We start from the raw sequence: 20738 nt of genomic DNA on the forward strand, positions 1-20738 counted from the left end.
TGCTCGGTTTTGTAAAAGTAGCAATGCCTTTAGCAAACTGACAGGTATTTGATATGCAGTCATAGAAAGCTAATGCAATCTTTAGGACATTTCGTGATATGGCAATCATTACACTAAATTTGTGATACTAAGGGCAACTTCCACCATACCCGCACCCCGCTCACTGCAATCGTACGTGAATTTACCACAACGAGGTTCAAAGAATAAGCTACAGCCCAGAGGCGCGCGGTTGGCGCTATACTCGTATTTGTGTATCTTGCAGATATTTTGTCGTTTGAGTATGAGTAGATCATGCGTTTAGTGGAGGTCGTAAATTATAATAAAAATATATTCCCTTATGCATTATGTGTTAAGCGCGTCAGAACCAAATCAACTTTCTGCAGTTATTTAGTCTGGCCACAATAACTCCAATTTTATTGCACTTGGGCTTAGCACAAGCACACAGAGTACAAGGAAGGCACAGAGCGACGAGTGACACAGCCTCCTCGTCTCAAAGCTAGCACACGACTGCCAGCCACGCTTTTTTCTAGCTACATACGCACGAAATGTTAAATAATATTCGATTTCTTTAAAAAAATATTATTTTTTAACATTATGAAACGCTGTAGTGCCTGTTAAAACATTAATTTTAGTTTAAAAATAACTTTAATCGAATAATCCGTTTAGGAGATATAAGAAAAGTTAGTCGCAAAACGGCCTGTCGTAATGTTCCTTTAATGGAGAAACTATAAGTCACAGGAAAAAAGTCAAACGTTAGGAATGTTGTACATAAAATGTAGATTATTATATATTTTTTTCATAATTTTTTGTTGAACCGTTAAGCAGATATATACTCTAGAAAGTAAGAGTTTACGGCCAACAATAGCGACTAGCGCCTTAACCGGTTAACCCCGGGTTAGTGGGATGGTTCAAGTGGCTCTAAGGGTCAGATGCACCAACCACAATTAGCGGACTGATCAACGTCACTCATCAATGAGCTGTGAAACTACAATAAAAGCGAATGCTTTAACGGTGATAGACGGTTTGGTGCAACTGACCCTAAAACTAAACAATTTTGACCCCTATTAGATTTTTCCTATTAGCGAGTTTGTGTTTCTTGATAAAAGGGTTAATAGTGCGGTGTTAGGGTTAAAACACACGCGTCTATTTAATCGCAGCAACATTAGGCCCCAACATTACACACATAAGCACATTACACACTGGATGAATAAGCGGGAAAACCGTGTTTCGCGACGCTGAAGATTTACGGCATCTCGTAATAAATAAATAAATATTAGGGGACATCTTACACAGATCAACCTAGCTACAAACTAAGCAAAGCTTGTACTATGGGGGCTAGGCGACGATATACATACTTATATAGATAAATACATCTCAGGCACAAATCTTTGTGTTCATCACACAAATAAATGCCCTTACCGGGATTCGAACCCAGGACAATCGGCTTCACAGGCAAGGTCACTGCCCACTTGGCCAGACCGGTCATCAATGCCTTTTCGTTTTATTCTAATTGAGTTATACCATAGATATGTAGATAGATGGTGATTAATATAAAATTATTCTATGCAGGTTTAAATTTAATTTTAGAATTTTATCCAGTCTATTTCTGTCGAATCGGGCACCATACTTTTTAAATGTGCTAATTGGCGGTATCTAAGCGTATGTCAATATTTCAGTTAGGTACATTTCAAATTATACGTACCTAAATTCGGAGTTTCTTGGGATGACAGCTGTCAACACCGTTTTTTGTTATTATGGCAACAGTTCGCTAAATTCAGTTGATTTACTTTTTCATTTATTCACCTTTAAATATTCGATCATTAACTGGCCACAATTCCATGTGGTTTTTGATGGCTAGTGATATCGCAAGTATTGATCGCTATTTGCATAAAATTTTCAAGTTCTTTTGACAATAAACAGTTTTCCACTGACGTCGCAGCATTACAGCTTGGGCGTGGCAGTATCTTATTATGGTCGCCATACGTATTAACAACAAGCTGTATTTGCTTTCTTAATAATCTTTGATTAGTATCGTATTCTTATCGTGGTTTTCACTTAACTGTTTCAAATTTAAAACAAACGGTATTCGTTGATCGTCAGCTGTTCGGGCGGTACGATCGGCCCCGATTGCGCACGAAGATAACCGACTCATTTGGAATGAAATTGTCCAAAATGGCGGCGCGCGCTCCACAGCTGTTGTGGACTTTTTATGATACTTGAATTAATTTGATCATTACATTACGTTACATATTTTATACGGAATACCACCCAAAGTGGCTATTTTTGCAATGACGTGTTTCAGCACTGCGCAATGTCTTAAAAAAAAGATATACTGTAGGGCAATGATCCAATGATATTATAAACTATAGATAGAGATAAAAAATACTTCCATATTTATTTCTATACCTACGAAGAAATTTGTTATTTTTATTAATTTTCGCATTCCATTCATATTTGTAAACACGAGCTTGTCTCTTTCGGTGAGCGGAAGCTCGTTACCACGTGCACATTTCTCGTTTGCCCAGGTGCAACTAAGGGCAACTTGTACAATTTGTCACAAGGTAAGCGCTTCAATTTTAGAACGCCTATAACATATCATGAGTTATAATAAATCATTGCTGTGGGGGCAGTTTTTTGTGTCAATGTTAAGCGATGTCGTAGAATGAAAATGATTGCGACGTCAATGACCTTGACCAAACCTTGAGTGTTAGAGCGTATTCACATTGTCCGATCCGATATCGGATGTAGGATCCGACACCCGCGTAGTCAAGCCGCGGGAGCGCGCCCGGGCGCCGTCTTTAGCGGTCACGTACACTACAACAAGCATTATTATTATTCACCATTTGATAAATATTTGCTGTTTATTTATTTTATGTTTGGTATGGTTTTATTAAGTAATAAAGTCCGCGACGACCTGGTGAAGGTCGCGGGAATTTGGTGGATGCGAGCGGCACAGGATCGGTCGGAATGGCGAGCCTTGGGGGAGGCCTATGTCCAGCAGTGGACGTCTATCGGCTGACATGATGATGATGATGGTTTTTTGTAAGTAATAATAGGCCGACTAATCGGCCATTTTTGCCGACTAGTCGCCGACTGATCGCCGACTACAAATGTGGCCGGAAAGTCGGCTTTCCCGACTAGTCGGCGACTAGTGGTACATCCCTAATTATTAGCATTATGCTTACACATACGCACACAAACAAATAGTATCGGTCCGACAGCTGACGGGGCTCCGTCATGGCTGAATTTATCGGAAGCGCCTTTGGGATATCGGATGTCGGAAGGCGCCTATGACAAAAACAGCTGCAGGAGAGGGCCATTGGTATAAAGTCCGCCTTTTTTGCGGTATTTATCATTTTTTTGTAATAATGGGGGCCTTGGTATTTTTTTCCTTTGTATATGATATTTATTTCGTTTATAATTTAAATAGTAGTGTGACTACTTGTAAAAACACAAATTAAAATATTTTCATTAAATAATTTAATTTGTTCTTAGAGTGATAATTATTTATTAAATTCATAAATAAATACAGAGAAACACATTATATCTTACATTTTACTTTCTTCCGCCATCCGATATCGGATCGGACAATGTGAAAACCCTCTTACAGTGTCCATGTAGAACCCTTATTCTTAATTCACAAAGTTCCTTTCAGTTCGAAAGTAGGATAAAGCACAAATATAGGAGAACTTCTTACGCGAACAGAGCTACAAATTGTTAGGAAAAGCCATTATAACAAAACTTCGGTATTAGTTTTGATATTTACGAAAAAATGTCGATCAGAGTTCCTATAACAATCAATATTTACTTATTTTTTCTATTATGTTATATATGCTCTGTGTGTATAGGCAATAATATTTACCTACGGTCAACTTCCTGAAGATTGCCTATCATGCCCAATATTGCCTGGCTTAAAAAAACGGCGATTCTTTACAAAACAGTTGTCTTTGTCTAATTCCTAATAATAGTCGTGATCCTCCCATTATTAATTATTAGATACAGACAGCTGATTTTTTTAAGCCAGGCGATGTTGAGGAAGTTGACAGAATTTTGGTTGCTCACACAACTTACAAGGACCTTACAAATTTTCAATAATAATATTGTTTAAAATTCAAACGCAACATAACGCTCGTAGCACAGACAGCGAAAATGGCGTAATCGAGTGAGCTTTGCACTCCTTCACGTGTCACCACATATGTTGACGTCGATTCTGGTTAAGCCGGTCAGAAATAGTTCGTTGTCTGTCATAAGAGCGATAAATATGTACTAACGTCATTCATTTCTCTTCTTCGTATGATGCAAGGCAGCCGGCAAGAAGTTTGAAGCTATGTTCAAGCCGTTTCGGCCTCTACAAATGCGGTAACACCCTTGTCGTTACGTTTTAGTCCTTAGACACATGAAGAATAACGATGACATATCCACAGACAAAGAAGAAGCGCAAACGTTGCGGCGAATGCATCGGTTGCCAGCGCAAGGACAACTGCGGGGACTGCGCGCCGTGCCGCAACGACAAGAGCCACCAGATATGCAAGCAGCGGCGCTGCGAGAAACTCACCGAGAAGAAGGTTAGTTACTTATTCTAAATACGAATACAATCGGCACAATCTAGTCTAACCCTCTTATTTATAAACCTTGGCAACCTCTCATAAACTTAAATTTTCTAACAGAAATGTCAAAATGACGGATAAGAACAAACGATTACCAAAGGTTTGTTATATTTGACAGACGTTTATGAATAACGTCATAATAGTAGATTGTACAATTTGTACAACAAGGGCATAAAGCGATCCATTTTTACCCGAGGCAATTTCTTGGATCGAGCGCAGCGAGGACCAATATAGTCGAGGATAAAAATGGACATTTATGCCTGAGTTATACACTGCTTTTTCACTTCGAATGTGAGTAAAATATGCAAAAATATCCAATATTTTAGGTTATTTAACTGTATTTAATCAAGACTAAAGTAAATTGTTTTCGGTAGTTCGACTTTGTCGTGCGTAGATGACATAAAGTTGCTTATTATGTTCTAGAGCATAAACTAAAATCATCTATTACGACCCTTATTGACTTAGCAATAACTTCCAAAATCTGCCAGTGCCGGCGCGTCCCCGACCGGCGCGCTCCCGACCCGACCCAAGTGCCCCGCGCCCCCCACCGGCCCAAGTACAATTTTCTTTGGTCTTGAATAATAACGGTAAAATGACCTACAATATTGGATATTTTTGTATATTTTACTTACAATCGAAGTGAAAAGTAGAGTGAGTGAGTTGAAGTAGTAGAGTGTATAACTTAGGCATAAATGTCAATTTTTATCCTCGACTATAATTATTTATAATTGCCTCGATTAAAGCTAGATCGCTGTATGCCCTTGTTGTACAATCTACTATTTAGCTCGACGAAGTTGTGTTTTAGCTAGACGAACCCGTTTTTCGTTATTACAATTTGAAAGAGACAACCACTTTAATAAAAGTAAAAGTTAAAGTTTGGTATTGTCCCTTATAAAAATCTGATAACGAACCGCGACAGAATTAGTCTCGCGTCCTTTCCTATATAAACTTTAGTACTTAAAAACATATTAATAACTGAACTGACTTCAACTAACGTCCGATTTTATGAATAAAATTAATTCATGCTTCGAAAAAAACACTTCTGAGCCATGACAGAATCGAGCGGCCAAAACGCGCTAGATATACTTAAAGAAAATCAGAAAATAGTAAAGAAAAACCAAAACCTTGTATCATACTCGGTTTCGCGGTAGGTAGTTAATAATAAAAATATTTCAACAATTTTACTTCCGTAAGTCCACGTGGGCTACCATTGATAAATGTCGTATATATATATATATAACATTTTATATCCAGACCTTGGCACTTGAAATTCATTCACAATTTACGATCATTTTTCCGGCCGGTCATGTTTCATTCAATGTACCTAGTATATCTTGAAGAAAAAAGCTTGTGGATGACGCAAGTGCGCTATGACTTATTCAACGGAAGATTTGCATTTGTTATTCGATTGCGAAGTTTAAAGTTACAGACCAGGAAGTACAATTGTTGAAAGTATTTGAATATGCTTTTCGGCACGGCATATTAGTTGTATGATACAACCACTGATATACTAATGTCAAATTTTATTACCCATTAAGTCTATCAAGTTTATGATAAAGTCGAGAAGAGATCGGCATATATACTCGTACCGTAAAATGGGTTGAGTAGGAGCAAAACTGACATTCAAACCTCGATAACATTTTATTTTTACATATGCAAACTGAATGGTATATATAATAAGTGTTCCGGACGTTTGTATTTTAGTTTTTATGGGTAGTTCCATTTCATAGCTTTGACGATAAACAGGAAAACCTACCTCACCCCGTAGTCCCTCGTAATTGGGGTGAGATGGGTTTTCATACAAATGTGATTTTGGAAGATTGTTGGATCGATTTTTTTTATTATGAGTGTTATTATAGCTCCATTTTAAATTGGAAAACATTATTTTTGTAGCAGTAGCCTTAAAAACCCACCTCACCCCCCTTTCAATCCTTCTCTCCCCAAACTCCCCATTCATGACCCAACTCTCCCCGCGAACCCTACTCACCCGATTTTACGGTAACGTATTTTACAAGTACTTAAGTTTAAATATTGCCAGCGTATAAGTAGCACTAAATCCTATTTTCATATATGTACCTAAGTACAATATTATTCGCTGATTTGAATTCACTTCCTAAGGTCACAGTATTTATTCATAAGCACGCCAGATCTACCTGCTATTGAGATGAGATCTTTCATAATCAGACGTATATATTTGCCGCAACGTCGCATCCAATTTTTTTTAGAACTAGATAATAAGTCGTCATCTTGGATAAATACAAAATCGAAATTCAAAACAAAGACACTCGTTACCATAAAATCGTAGTAAAAACATAACCGCCGAGTTAATAGCCCATGAAAAGTTCGTTCGTGCTGCTCTTTCGAATCTACTCCATTATATGTCTCCTTTTATTGTATTTGGTTTAAAAAATATGTAGGTACATTCAGTATAGGCGCCTAGCGACTTATAACAGCAAAGAAAGAATGTGATTCTTTTTTCAAATTCAGAACTTTCCTTTTTCACAATTCAAACGGCTGAAAAAAGCGGCCAGTATTTCGTCGTAAAGTTTCCTACGAAGAAAAAAGCGTCGGTACTCCACTTAATTTACGATTATAACGTACGGCTACGAAGGAAGTTTAGCAAATTAGTTTTAAAACAAGCCCCGTAAAGCTTAGAGGTAGGCAAACCCCCCCCCCCCCCCCCCCTCCCGTAACACCTTTACTTAGCTCACCTAATTACGAATCATCTTGCGAACGAGAATTGTATTAAGTTAATCCGAAAATGTGGAGGTAATTGATAAAGGGCAAAGTGAATTTTAAGACGAGTTCAATTAGAGAGACCGCAGGATACGCCACATCCTAAATGAACAAATATTGGTCGTATGTAAATAAATAAATATATTTGTAAATCAATTGTTGAAGATATTATCTTAAACAAATTCGATAAAAATTGCGATATAGTGTCATACAAAGAGGAAAAATCGATGTAACTAAGGTTTTCTTTTAGTAGTTTTAGTATAATAAATAGGTTCAGGCATTCAGGACAGTAAAATTTAATCTTTATTATACATTCTGATTTTCGCTCTGATATAATTAATTTTATTTAAAAAAAAAGGAAAAACAACATTTCCTGCCCAGGATACTGTGCTTTTAATCCATTTCTCAAAGGCCGGGTGCGGCCATTAAGTCTATGATCTTTGACACCTGGCGTTTATCTTTCGTTATCTGTGACTATGACATGACTACATTCATTACTCTACTCAGATACGAATGTTCGGCCAGTATTTAAGCCAACTTGTTGAATAAAAATATGGCTTAAAGTAACGTATTCCATATGAATCAAATTATACTTGGGCAATCACAGCTTAAATAGCTTAATACTTAACGAAACAAGTGTTCAGGACTATAGGATCCGTTTATTTCTTATAATTTTTCTTGAGAAGCTTTGACTTTTCTAATTTAATTAAGTCTAGATGCGTATCATTTTATAAAATGTACAATTTCAATTTAAAAAGACAGCTGAAATTGAACCCACTGATTATAGACACATGATTCAGTTTTTTTTAACTACATTGTATCTATCACATGTTGCCCTCATCGGCGCATGCGTCGCGCAACAGTTGTCAATAATTTTACAATACGGATATTATGAATAGGTAAGTACGTAAAGCCAACAAAAACATAAATACAAAAGATTATACACTGAAATAAACTATCCACATGTAAATGATACCTATTACCAAAGATAGATATAACTCCGTAATAGATGGATACAGTCTAAGAAAAAAACGTGCCTCGAAAATCACGAAAATTTGATTCTCGATCAGATGGCGCCACTAGTTTTGGCCTACACTCGTATAGAGGGCGTTGACTGTTTCGTTTGTTATTTATAATTTTAACGCATACCAGTGAAAGAACATGGGTCAAAATCATATAAAAATAATTAATGCAAATAAAAAAATCATTTATCCATATTTAAATACATTTTATCGTATTTTTATAAATATTTATTTTTAGTTTTAAAGTGTGTCGACAGATGGCAGTGAATTTACTGGGGTTACAAAATTTACTATGACAGTACCGCTCTAGTATAAGTTACTCTATGCTATTACAAAAATCTAGGAATAGGCAATATCAAAATATTTATCAGTACGGTTTTTACTCACTATTATTTTAGTCGCTTTTGGCACAACAAAAAAAATTGAATAAAAATTGGCTTTTGTTTGGTGAAACATGTCGCCAAAAGCGACTAAAAATAATAGTGAGTAAAAACCGTACTGATAAATATTTTGAAATATGTCTCACGATAGTTTAAGTGCGAACAGGCAATATCATAATAATATACATTTACATACCTAGTTTATATTAAGTTGCTCAATGAAAGCTATTTGTCCCATAGATATTAGAAGTTTAACGACAGCTGTACTATCGTTCAAGTCTTACAATATAATAGACACATGCTCAATACTGATAAAAAATCTTTTTTTTTCTACATTGTACTTATCACATGTCGGCCACGATGGCGCGTGCGGCGCAGCTGCCCCTTCCTCCAATCAGAACGCGCGGCTCGCAATCGGACCGCCTTTAGGATTTTTATCGATCGCTACCTACCTATTGTTGGGCAAAGGTGTTTTTCGGTTGATTAAGACTAAATAATAAGTTTGATAACTGTGTAGCAGTTGGTTGGTTGAGTTCAAGTTTGTATAATAATTACAAAGCTGTACGTTATGTTTGAGAAATTTATGAAGGAGTCCCAATTGAAACAACAAGCAAACAAACAAGACTAACATTAATGATAGCTTGATGGCAATAGCAAAAAAAAAACATTTAGAATAATGTCCGTTGGTAGAAATTGTATATATTTTATCTATTCGACTTAAGTATTAGAAATTGAGTTTATAACAAATGATTCCTTTAAAATTTGAATGCAAATAATTTCAGGAAATCTTCAGTCAATTTCTATCATTACAGTCCTATACACGAAGAGACAAGATTCGTAAAAATGCGTCAATACATAGAACTCATTTAGAAGAAAGATGAATTACCTTTACTGAAATTTAGCTGTAATCATAAATTACGATACCCCACGAAAAACAAATCTTTTCAGCTAAATTACTTTTTAGAAGTTCTAGCTAAAAGGTTAGTTATTTCTGCGTAACGTTGCTGCGGAGTTAATAGGAATTAGAAACTGAAAATAGTTTAGCCTTCAGTTTTTAGCGGAGGTGGAATATTACCTTGTCAAATTTTGGTTTTTTATAGGTATCTTCCGTTTGGAAGAAAATTTTTTTCTGTTAAATACCTATAAAGTCACCGGTGTAGACTACGTCATCATGTGACTTGAGGAATCTATATATGTTGATTTGTCGATAAAATGCATTGGTAATTAATGTAATTATGTAACCAATTCAGTTAAGTACTTCTATAGAATCCTTGATAACTCTGGAACTAGGGATGATGCCATTTCAAGTCTTTTCTTTTATTATATTTACACAAAAATATTTTTGGTTTCACTTCGCCTTGAAATCTTAGTAAGCGTTCCTTCATGTTTCAGAAAGATAATTCTCTTAAGTAAATAATAACAGCCATGTAGACAAATGGGCGTTCGCCAAAAAGTGCCTCGCAAAAGAATAACGCTTTCCTTTGCCGTGCAAACAGTAGCAATAAACATTACTAACAAACTTGTCCATAAATCTACGTTTATCGTCCATTTTAATTGCTTTTTTGTTTTCTCGAATATTCCTCGTACCTACAGTTTAATCGACATTCTTTTTCGGCACCGATTTATGACACAGAAATATGTCGCCATCTTGAAATTAAAACGAATTTATTGTTGTGATTGCAATTTGATTATGGTTTACGACTTTTATTATTCCATTTTCGGCGCTGTAATTTTGTTGAGACAATTTCTTGGGAGTGCTTTTTTATTTGTTTAACTTATTTATAGTTGTGAGCTTTACATAAGTTTTACTGTACTTATCTAGTCTTTTTTTTTCAAGATCCTTATAAAGAGAGTTCTTCATATTTAATTTATTGTACGTTTTAGTGACGAACAAGTGATTGTGATAGATAAATTAACATGTAGATTGTTTGATTACCAATTCCTAAATCAAAAACGGATATCCCTAAATTGAGTGACAAACATTTTGAAAAAGGAATTAAGAGCTGGCCCGTTGGCCGATATATCACTGTCAGGCAAAAAATTCGAACGTGGAACCACGTGAGTCCACCCAGTGGGCCGCGCGATTATAACGGTCGGTGGGAGTTTACACTTTTGATTTTTTCTTTTTTCCCGCACGTGCCGCTGATTCAGCCGGCAGATGTTACCGGTTCTCGCCGGTTTTTGTGCTATCAGCTGATGTAACGTAACGGATAGGTCATTAATGATGCATCTTGCATGCATGACTTACAACTATTACGTGTAACGAGAATTTCGAAATTGATTTTTTGTTTTTGTCCTGGAGGCATTACGCAAGGCTTTTATAGAGTTAAATAATGATTGCTTATATGCTTTTAATTATTATAAATTTGAAATTTTTTTGTGAGGAAAAAACACATGTCCACCGTTATTCAATGCCTTTCTGTATAATGCTTTGAGAAACAAGTATTTGCTACATTCTTGCCTTATGAATGAATTGCCTAAGTTGAACACACGATTAGTGTGCCAAGCCAACTAGTGATGCGAAATTGCCGAGAATATTTCCGATTGAGAAAATATTCTCGGTAATGTTACGGTAACATTGCCAAAACTGGCGATATATCTAAAAGGGCGTGTTTTTTGTATAGAAACTAGATTTTTCTAATAATGAAATAATTTAGAAAAATGTTCCTTACCCTTACGTTATGACCGGGATGGATCATTTCACTTGAATTTCATGAATTTTTCGTAAATTTCCATAAATTACCGTAAAATTCTCATGAATTGCAGGGAAATTTCCTTGGTAATTTATGTTATATTTTGGCAATATTATGGTCTATGAATAACATTTTTGCATGTTGTTTCTCGCAAAGCCATGAGATATTTGCTTAAAAAATGCATTTTAGTGATTGGCATGTACTTAACTACTTAAGTGCTAGTTTTGTTTAATCAAACTATGCATGTGAACGCCTCAATTAATCCCCTCGATGGCCTCAGTACTAACTTTTTGGTACAATAGTGGTGCCGTCAAAAGGGCGTAACTGCTATAAGTTTCTTTAGAACATACGCTCTTCTTGTACACACGCTTCTTGAAATTTTTTTATGATTCTTAGATATTATACAAATGTAAGAAAGCAAACCAAATAAAGTATAGCTAGAAAAATAATGAAAAACTCTATGAAACTGTTAATTTAGGTTCACAATCTCTTAATTTCGGGTCGATTATCTCCAAAGTTGTTGACACTTGTTCTGTCCAAACTAAACTACATGGACTTAGTGCATGACCCACGTCTCTTATCAAAAACTAAGCGACTTATACAAAGGGTACAAAATGCTTGTGCCCGGTTCTGCTTCAATATCCCTCCAAGGGCCCACGTTTCTCCATTTCTGAACAAACGCAATATACTAAAAATGCTGCACGGTCGCAAGCTTCATCTAGCAGGTCTCCTTTTTGGCGTAGTTAAACACAGATCCCCATCATATCTCTTCGAGAAGTTGTCATGGATGTCCACTCGTAGGTCACTTAGAGCACGCAATTGCAGTGTACAATTGATGACACCTCGACATGCGTCGGCGGCTTTTCGTGGGAGCTTTAGGTATGTAGCAACCAAGTGCTGGAACATTATTCCCCCTCCAATCAGGAACCTACAAAGTGTAACAAGTTCTAAAACCAAACTTAAAATACATACTTATACTTCAACACCAGCAGCAGCAGTCACAGGAGGCATTAGGACATGACACAAGTTGTTTTTAATAATTTTAATTTATATAATGTAATATAATTTTAGTCATAGTTACGTATTTTACAAATAGCCAACTCAATAATAATGTATACCTGTTTTTTCTGTCCTTTCTACACGGTCACCCAATGCGCCTGTATGTATATAGTTGTTGTTTTAATGCATTTCTTCGCTGTCCCACATTACAATTGCGCGTGTGGTTATCTTCTTGTAGCTATCTCGTTATTTATTTTCTTTAATATATGTAATTCCCTTAGTGTACAGTATAAACTCCCAACTATGTAGTTAGGCATGATCACTCCATGGTCAACTGCGGAAACTTTCACCTTGACAAAATAAACTTCACCATTTTTGTTCTGTTGTATTTGAATTTAATCTCTTTTGTTACATGTATGTTTGCACCTGATATAGTTGTAAAAGTAAATTTTAAACGAATAAAAGCTAAAATATATTTTATCGCGTTGTACGGCATAGCCATTTATTGTACACTTGTAGGTGTCAATAATGACATTGTCAAGTACTGCCATAGACAGTAGACAACATGGCGCTGGTCGCTGAATCGCTGCTGCAAAGGCTGCGTTCAGCTTATGGTTGGGCCGTGTCGTACGGCTGCGATCGTGGCCCAATATGCACCCGCCGGAAGATCAGCGCTGACTTTCGGGTAGGCATTATGCTGAGGCGAGACCATTTTCGTGGTAAACTTTAACTCCTACCTATTTTAGTTATACTTCTGTATGTAATTTTAGTTTTAAGTTTATCACGAATAAAACATTTGATTCTCAAAGTATTTAACTATTTATTTAAACAAAAAATGATCTTAAATACCTTCAAATCATTTTTTAAATCGTCTTAAATGATGGGGCACAAATTTATGTACGTTATTTTTTCTATTAAATTTAAATTTTCATAATATTCCTACCCCTAATTAGAAACCCTTTTAGGTATGTATTATATTTTTCCATTTGTAATATTTATTACTAAGTGACTCTTTTGACAGCTCTACTCACTAAGAAAAGTGCAATATAATCATCAAAAAATGTAAATTTCCCTATTTTTCACGTCAGGAGAATATTACGGAAACATTCTCAGTAAATTACGTTACCGAAAGTTTCCCATAACGGAAACTTTCCGCTCGCCCATCACTACTGCCGACCAAAACTAAATTATCAAACTAATATGTAATGTATGCATATACAACAATGATATTTTTTCCTAATTTAAAACAACGCTATAATTTAAAGCCGTATGCATTAACACAAAGCTTTGAGCGCTAGCATTAGGTTTTTATTTTTGCAACATATTATTTAGAATTTAGTAGTTTCCCTGCATTTTGCTGCACTTTTGCTCATTGTGCAGTTAGTTTAGTTTTAGTTTGCGCTTGTAAATAGCTTTTAGCTTTTAACGGGAAAAGCTAAATTTACATTGTTTAGAGACTGTTTGTGCTCACATTTTTAAAGAATGACCAAATATTGGTTCGTTTAGTATAACTATATGCTAATAGATAGTAATGTTACAAAATAGATTGATAGGCATTACGGCAAGTAGGTACCATATTTTTGGTGTACTTTTGTAACTACGGTTTTATTTTAAAATTTTGACCATAGAGTGCTTCGGGCGACCTGTTGCGTCTTACTACTATTGAAATTGAAAGCATTTGATTATAATAACTGCATGTGAATATATATTTGTAATTAGTAATTACTAAGTACAATGCTCTGAGCATAGTTTGAATAATTTAATGAAGGTGATGCAGTGTACTATGCTAGTAGCTAGTAGAGTGCAAACGTCATCGTGAAACAATTACCTTCTAAAAGCTATATTAAATAAGGTATCTACAAAAAGCTTAGAAATAATAGTCAAACTTTTTCACACCGGATTAGAACTCGACGGCAGCTGCGTGGACTTTTTTCTTCGCTCGTTTCTTCAACGCAAAGTGGAAGTACTTCCACTCAGTAAAAAAAAAACAAATTCAAATGATAAATAATCAAACAAACAGTTTTTACACTGAAAAAATAATTTATTCAACGTAAGTACAGCATACCTGTTTTAAAAAGCATGACCGCGATATGCATGCATCAAAAGGACCATTGTCGGTGTATAATAAAAAATTTAATAGAGAATTAAAGCTGTGTTCGTTATAAAACCGTTTACAAAGACCGGTTCTCAGCATCTGCATTAATTTAAGCGTTCCTATTTTAAAATCTGATAGTTACTTTTTAGGGTTCCGTACCGAAAGGGTAAAAACGGGACCCTATTACTAAGACTCCTCTGTCCGTCTGTATGACTGTCACCAGGCTGTATGTGTGTAGGCAGGTTTATGAGTAAACCGTGATAGCTAGACAGTTTAAATTTTCACATACGATGTATTTCTGTTGCCGCTATAACAACAAATACTAAAAAGTACGGAACCCTGAAAGTGGGCGAGTCCGACTGGCGCTTGTCCGGTTTTTTTAAAACATATTCATCTTGCCAGTCAGTTGCAAGCTCCGAGCGGGCGAGCGACAAATCAATACTTTTTCTGAGCAAAGACTACCCCAATGCACGCAACTAATTCATACAGCCTAGAACACGATATAAATAACTCTATCTACACACATTACCGACCTCTTTTCTACATTTACACACACAAGCGCAGTCAGGTCGACCAATGGCGTCCCAGTTTTATAGTGCATGTGAAGTGCCTGTCCAAGTGTGTGTAAGTGCGTAAGGGGTGCGTCGATGCACCCCTTACTATAACGATACAAAATCGAAGGCAATGCATTTTATTTTGTAGCTTTCGCGCCCACGATTTACTATATTATTTTATTCCCCTATAATCATAGAATAATTTATGGTTTGCAATAAACTCATTGGCAATATGTGGACATTTGAGAATATAATTAATTTTTTAAATTTATTACTCATATATAATATTTACAAAAAGGGCAGTTATACTGCTTAAAACAAGTTTTAAGAAGCTTTAACAATGGCTAGAACAAAATGGTTTCCGAACTTAAGCTAAGTTAAATATCAATACAATATCAATACCTTACTGTTTTATTAATAAAATTAAAATAGAATCGAAAATAATATTATCTGATACCTACATATTTTGTAATACCTTCATATTTCTTATATATAAAATTCTAGGCAAAGTAATCCACAGAAATAGAAATAAATCCTTCTCTATGCACGTACAAACATTAGATAGGTGTGTGTGTGAGCTAGGGGTGCGTTCAGAAGCAGTAGCGCTAAAATCGAGCGTGCCCACGCATTCACTTCCGAACCCCAAGCGCTTAACGCATCTCTAATTACTGCCTTCAAGAGATTTTAACACATTTTTTTAAAGATGCGTGTGGCGTGTGCCGGGTATTTCTAACCAGGAATATTTATGCGGAGACTGGATTTAATAGTTTTTCAATATCGCCCCCGCCATTTCGTGTAAATTTGTGTTAACACAATGACGTAGTTAGGAAATTGTTTTTTTTTTACCACGTCGGTGGCAAACATATGGCCCGCCTGATGGTAAGCAGTCACCGTAGCTCTGAACCACCAGACATATTACATGATTTACATGCGCGTTGTCGACCCTTCAAAAACATATACATTTTCCTTTTTGAAGAATACCATACTGTAGCCCCTCGGGAAAACGTCGGCAGGGAGCTCATTCCACAGCCGAAGCGTCCGCGGGAGGTAATTCTTCTTAACGGATTCACTGCCAGGGGGCGTGGCCTAGGAACAAACTTGTATGACGGTGAACGCACATGTGCGTTGGGGGCAGTGAATATGTTAAACCGCACAGTACGCGACCATTTAGGCTCTAGGGTGTGAGGATGAACACCCTGCCAACGGCGAGCGGTGCGGTGATAGAAAGCGGCCGTTGGCATCATGTCCAACAATTCTTCAGAGCACAGCCCATTGTACAAGAGGTAGAACACACACAAGGAGGCAAAGTCTCTCCTTAGACTTAAAGGTTCAATACCGCTTTGTGAGTTTCGGATCATCGACGATTCGTACAGCGCGCCTTTGGACTGAGTCGAAGGGTCCAAGCTGGCATCCAGGTGCTCCTGCCCAAAGGTGACAGCAGTACTCCATCAATAAATTATTCTACCTGAGTGTGAAGCTCCTGGTATAATTATAGGTACCTAATACAAATAAATTAAAATTTTGGGGGTACTGAGAACTTAGCAGGTATTATTTTACTAATACGTTACTTGCAATGAGATTTAATTAATATAACACCTGGTAAAATATATTTCGACAGGAAAAACCGAAAGTAAACAAAAAAGAAACGTGTTTTATAAAAAATAAATCTTATATCAAAACAATTATAAAATTAAAATTCTTCTGTACATTACAATAATGATATTGCAGTTCACATTACGACTGGTATAAATTACTTTTACAGCTCCCACGACAATACCCTATTTCCCAGAGAATTCCCTGGCGAAATAGATTGATGGGCTAACTCAGTGGCAGGTGGACTGCCATAAGCCTACATTTAGTTAATTTTCTCATTTAAAAATGCATTATGCAACTCTAAAAAAAGGAACTTATATCAGCAAAACATATAAATATAAAGCAGTCTACTTATAACTACAGGAGAATATTTGAAAAGGTCCGTTGTATAATAATTTGTTATATGACATAACTTGATAAGCAATAGTTTCACAAAAGATTAGGCTTTATACACCAAATTATATTTTGTGTCACTAACCATGGAATAAAGAAAATTTTTAGTCTAAAATCACAAATATCAAGTCGTTTTTTAACTGTACGTGTAGTATAAAGTCCACAAACAGCCTTTTCAATTATAAAATAGTTATTAGTGATATTGTTTGTTTAAATAATAATATGGTCCCGGGTTCGAATCACGGTAAGGGCATTTATTTGTGTGATGAAAACAGATACTTGTTCCCGAGTCATGGGTGTTTTCTATGTATTTAAGTATTTATATATTATATATATCGTTGTCTGAGTACCCATAACATAAGCCTCCTTGGGCTTACCGTGGGACTTAGTCAATCTGTGTAGGAATGTCCTATAATATTTATTTATTTATACTACTTACTAACACTGACTTGCTAAATGACCAACTACACCAATTAGACGCCCTTACCCACTTAACCTCCCCCGTAAAAAAGAAAACCTAACCTAAATTAAATGCTTCACTAGTCAACACAGCCGAGTTGCCAGGAAACAAAATAGGTTTTGAAAGTAAATCATCTAGAAATGCGTGGCTCACTAGCTCTCTATAAATGGACGTGCCTACGCAACTAGCAGTTCAGAACATGCGCTTCATTACGCTCGCTGGCGCAGCGTGAGTTCTCATTCTGCATGTTTGAACATGTTAGATTTTGTTAAGGTTACATTTACATAACGTGGTGGCGACATTTTATTTTGCTGAAAAGGCATACCTGAATTCGGAGCTGAATTTTATTGTCTATCGTGTCACGAAAATAGAATATGACGTATTTCCGTGACCGTGCCGCACCAACCACCACCAAAGTTCGTGCGCCATGTCTTAAATTCAGATGTTTCAAGTGTCGATGATAGCCAAGTGTAATTTCAAATTGGAATATTTATTTTTCGTTCAGTTAGTGTTATAATTATCTAAAGAAAGTTTTGATATGATATGATATGATTTATTTAGCTCACAATATACAATTGCACTTAAAATTACACATGGTAAAATCTTAATAATTTATATTGTGATTGTAGGTTTTTTACATTATGAATTATTAAATTTAACTATTTCCCCATTACGAGTAATCCATATTTTCAGTCTTGTTCTAAAACAAATCCTAACCCCTCGCACAGCCTTCCTTATGTCTTCTACCTTATTTACCTAGCTCAATTAGGAGCACATGCCTATGTGTTCCACCCCGTGTGTGCACAGCTTAAGGGCCAGTAGGGAGCACGCGTAACCTACAAATCTGCTGTAGGCCATTGTGACATGTACCTACGACCTGCTTTTTAAATACCTAAAAGAATAAAGCTTGGAGTTTATCTTTTAAATTGAGAATTGCAAACGGGCTGTTTCAAAATGAGTCATAGACTCATTGTGTTGTAGTTTATTTACACGTTTACAGTTACAGCGGATTTGAAGGTGTATACTCGTATTCGGACAAACGAATAAGATAAAAGTGACAGCTTTATCTATATTTTTATTTTATGCTTTATATCCTTCATTTGCTGATTTTGCTGAAGAGACGACCAAGAATATTTACATAGACGAGCAGTAATCCTAAAGGAAACTAAATAGTTATAACATGAAATGGAAATACAAAAGATGCTGCTTAGTTATTACTGTCATGTGAAAAGTCTGGATGTATATTTCCTTTAAGAAACTGAGAATCAATCGTTGCAAACAATTTATTTTCCATCTCATGCTGATTAGATCCTGAAACATAAATAAAAAAATTAAATGAAGGTCCGGTTCCGTTCAAGTTGGTTACTTGATGCCGATACAGTTTCCGTACAATATTCCCGTTTATTTTCATACACAAGTGAGTCATTGCGGCTCTCATCGAACAATCAACGGCAGGCTAACGACCTCCAGGCCACCCTTCAGTCGCCAGACACAGCAGACCCCTGGAGTATCAAACAACTCTGGCCTGGAGTGAGTGTGCTACAGCCTGATTTTCGCACTTTTTTGCGTACATAGATATTTTTACTTAGTAAATAGTAAATTAGTTGTCAACTTGCAAACAACTTTGTGTTTTTAAAACGACTATCAAGTGTTCAAATTTGTGAAAACAGGTTTTCATTGCTCTCGCACTCGTATTTGCTGCTGATAAGAGGAATGTTTTCTGCCGTAGATAACGTGACGAAGAACATTTTAGCGAAAGAAATTGGCGATCATCACCAAAATAATATGACTTGACTTAGATTTTATCCAAAAATACCAATGTCAAATCATAGCTACTCTAAAACCTGTAGCTTGATAGTTGATATAGATAATATTACAACCATAAACCCATATTTTTCCGAACAGTACAAACCTACAACTTATCTACTTCTAGTAGTTGGGGTTGCAGCAGAGGCCAGGCTGCACTGGGAGGGGTCGCAAGTTGGTTATTGTGTGACCTACGCACTGATAGGTAAATTGCAGTTTTTTATGCACCGATGTAGGCTACGAGGGAGATACCGTAAACGAGGTAAATAGAGATGCATCAGCTTTTGATACGCGCAATTAGTGCTTCGAGAAAATAGGGTTTGATGGAGGATAAATAAGGGATTAAATGCGCGCCTTTTTCTACTGACAAGTTGGGTGTGCTTGTTGGGATATTTGGTATCATTTTACTCAGCCTGGCAACATTAATCTAAAACTTCATATATCCGCCATTTTTCATAGAATAGGTGCCGACAACTCATCGAATTTTATTGTGCTAGTACGCAGTGGTAACATTTTTTGGTTCCACCATCCGACACCAAATTTGCTGGTAAGTAATTAGGTACGTAATGTATATATTTTTGACATTGATTATACTTATACAAACAACGTATACAGAATCCAAATTATCGTGTTTAAAACGAGATTTAGGATGTTTAATGAAATATTTAGTAAAACATCGCTCGAGATAGTGTTCCATTATACTTCCATTCCGAAACCCGATCGTCGGTTTTGTTCTTATATTTTATATAAATTAACTACTTAGATTTTATATAGAATGATCAATAAATGAATCCATAAAAAAATTCATTTCCTATGCGATTTATTTCCAAGTCCAACCCAACTTTTTCGGGGTGTACAACTTTGAATAAAATGGTCCACACAGATTGTAATAAATAAATACCTAAACAGTGAAATGATGAGTTAGAATATTGCCGTATCCTAAGCATGTATAATTAGGAGACGGTGTCTTTACATGTTAGGATAGAGCTTTTACAGTGACATGTATACATTTATACAAATAAATAAATTATGTTCCTTACCTTTTGCTCAATTCTTAGTTTTGAACATGTTGAATTTGTTAGGCACGTGTTCTAAATATACATTTTAACATTAAAATACCAATGTCAAAATAAAACAAGTCTTGCTTGCTTTATCGAATGAGAAAGTTCTGATTACAGAGTATTGCTGAAAGTTTACAAAGCGATATTGTCGCCGTGGCTTGCTATTGCAAAATATTTGCAAGTTAACGTAAAGTTATTTAAGTACTTTCTTACTTAAGTTTTGTTAGACTTAACGATTACAGTAAGTATTGTGATGGAATGTAAAAGAAAACTTTATATAAATTATTTATTACCCAAACTAAGGAGAATAGATACATATTATATAACTATATGTTTTCT

The 20738-nt window shown here is 35.9% G+C and overlaps 1 protein-coding gene across 2 annotated transcripts in view; it reads left to right on the forward strand.

Moving 5' to 3' along the window:
• Nucleotides 1–20738, forward strand: part of LOC134743173 (methylcytosine dioxygenase TET) — a 146731-nt gene that overhangs the window by 17991 nt on the left and 108002 nt on the right. For both annotated transcript variants that reach the window (XM_063676548.1, XM_063676549.1), the window contains exon 3: nucleotides 4425–4565. In XM_063676548.1, the coding sequence (XP_063532618.1) occupies nucleotides 4425–4565 (141 nt within the window). The remainder of the gene's footprint in view (nucleotides 1–4424; nucleotides 4566–20738) is intronic.

The sequence above is a fragment of the Cydia strobilella genome, chromosome 7 (assembly GCF_947568885.1).
Source record: "Cydia strobilella chromosome 7, ilCydStro3.1, whole genome shotgun sequence".
NCBI classification, from domain to species: domain Eukaryota; kingdom Metazoa; phylum Arthropoda; class Insecta; order Lepidoptera; family Tortricidae; genus Cydia; species Cydia strobilella.